Consider the following 2,072-nt stretch of genomic DNA (forward strand, 5'->3'; position numbering starts at 1 on the left):
GGGCGGATCACGAGGTCAGGAGATCAAGACCATCCTGGCTAACACGGTGAAACCCTGTCTCTACTAAAAATACAAAAAATTAGCTGGACATGGTGGCAGGCGCCTGTAGTCCCAGCTACTCAGGAGGCTGAGGCAGGAGAATGGCGTGAACCCAGAAGGCAGAACTTGCCATGAGCCGAGATCACACCACTGCACTCCAGCCTGGGCGACAGAGCGAGACTCCATCTCAAAATAAATAAATAAATAAATATAAATAAATAAATAAAAACCAAAAAAAATTAGTATCTGTCCTCAAGGAGCTGCTTCTCATCTAACCTTCAGTGTGGCTGACTGAGGGAGTCCACGGCTTTCCACATCGCAGATGTGGGTAGCAGAACCGGCACTGCCTCAAACCTGCTAAGAAACATGGCCAACGTCCTGATACACACGGAGGGCGTGGGCTGCGGGAGACAGTGGGGTCTCAGTGAGGAAAGGCCCTCGGGGCAAAGGCAAGGGAGGTTAAAGCACTCAGACCCCACACAGGACAGCGCAAGAGTGGCTGAGATGGCCGGGAGCCAGATGGCTTCTGCTCGTAACACGACTGCTTCTTGTCCTAAGGGCTCCCAGTTCTAACCCACTGGCTTTTGCATTTTACAGCAAACACTGCAGTGGTCACCAGCTCTACATGCATTTCCTCAGCTGCGTCAATTCAGGTTGGGAGATCCAGGTCCTGCGCTTCTGCTGAGGCCTCCAGTCTCATCCCTGAAGGCGTGACTCTCCCCTAGCCTCAGGTACCATCTGACCCTTGCAAAGATTTCGCTTCCATCTTAAAGGAAGCATCACCAAGAAACAGGTAAATAAAATCATATTAGCTTCAGATTCTGTAAAAACAGAGCAGCAAAAAGCACGCTGAGAACAAAAGGTGCTAAAACACCTCTAGGAAAATCCTAAGTACAGGGATGAAACCACAGACCTGGGAGTGAAATTAGATCCTCTGCAATCAATGCTTTTACATTTTTGTTCTGCCTTGTTTTGCTTTTTTTTGCAAACTTATACCAATTCTGGTTGAAACGTTTGCTAATTATTCACTTAATTTCCACTTAAAAACCTACCAGCTTCCTTTTCAATGTTAAATTTCAAATTTTTTTTTGTTTTTTTTTTTGAGAGACAGAGTCTCACTCCATCACCCAGGCTGGAGTGCAGTGGTGCAATCTCAGCTCACTGCAACCTATGTCTCCTGGGTTCCAGCGATTCTCCTTCCTGAGTTCCAGCAATTCTTCTGCCTCAGCCTCCAGAGTAGCTGAGATTACAGGCACATGCCACCATGCCCTGCTAATTTTTTTATTTTTAGTAGAGACGGGGTTTCACCATGTTGGTCAGGCTGGTCTCGAACTCCTGACCTCAGGTGATCCGCACCTTTGCCTCCCAAAGTGCTGGGATTACAGGCATGAGCCACCGCACCCAGCCAGATTTCAAAATTTTATGATAGATTTCCAAATATCTGTTAAAAGTACATTCACAATGTAATCAAAATATGTGACATCACATTTCTTAGGAGATCAGTAATCTGTCTGTACTAACCACATAATCAAGACCTGAGTCGCATTTCTCCTAAATTACTACTACCAGGCCACAAATCTCAACTTTGTCTGGCGATACGACCCGGTAAACCTCCTCTGAGAGCGCTGACCTCGTGGCGGCTGTGAAGGCAACGAAGCATCGGAAGGGGTACCTTGGATTCCCTTTTCTTGTGCTCGTCTTTTGCTGATGTCTCTTTTCTATCCACACTGGTTCGGTGCCTCTCATCATCAAAATGAAGGACTTCTTTGTGTCGCTTTTCTTTATGTCTTTCTTCCCCTTCTTTTTCAGAGAATGAATTACTTTTCTCTTTGGAATATTTTTCCCTTTTTTCCCTTGTGCTGCTTTTTTCTCGGTGTTTCTTGTCTCGATCTGGGTCTCTAGGCTTCCTGTGTCTCCTGTCACCTTCTTCTTTATAAAGCCAGTACTTGAGAGGGTTGTCCTTGCTGTCTCCGTACTGCAGCTGTAAAACACAACAAGCTGAGAAACACAGGAGCACGTCAAACAGGAGCGCA

The 2,072-nt window shown here is 46.2% G+C and overlaps 1 protein-coding gene across 1 annotated transcript in view; it reads right to left on the reverse strand.

The window, feature by feature from the left end:
- Positions 1 to 2,072, reverse strand: part of WDR60 (WD repeat domain 60) — a 123,443-nt gene that overhangs the window by 99,057 nt on the left and 22,314 nt on the right. Inside the window, exon 5 of the mRNA XM_011990196.1 lies at positions 1,712 to 2,020. Within this exon, the coding sequence (XP_011845586.1) occupies positions 1,712 to 2,020 (309 nt within the window). The remainder of the gene's footprint in view (positions 1 to 1,711; positions 2,021 to 2,072) is intronic.

The sequence above is a fragment of the Mandrillus leucophaeus genome, unplaced genomic scaffold, assembly GCF_000951045.1.
Source record: "Mandrillus leucophaeus isolate KB7577 unplaced genomic scaffold, Mleu.le_1.0 Scaffold373, whole genome shotgun sequence".
NCBI classification, from domain to species: domain Eukaryota; kingdom Metazoa; phylum Chordata; class Mammalia; order Primates; family Cercopithecidae; genus Mandrillus; species Mandrillus leucophaeus.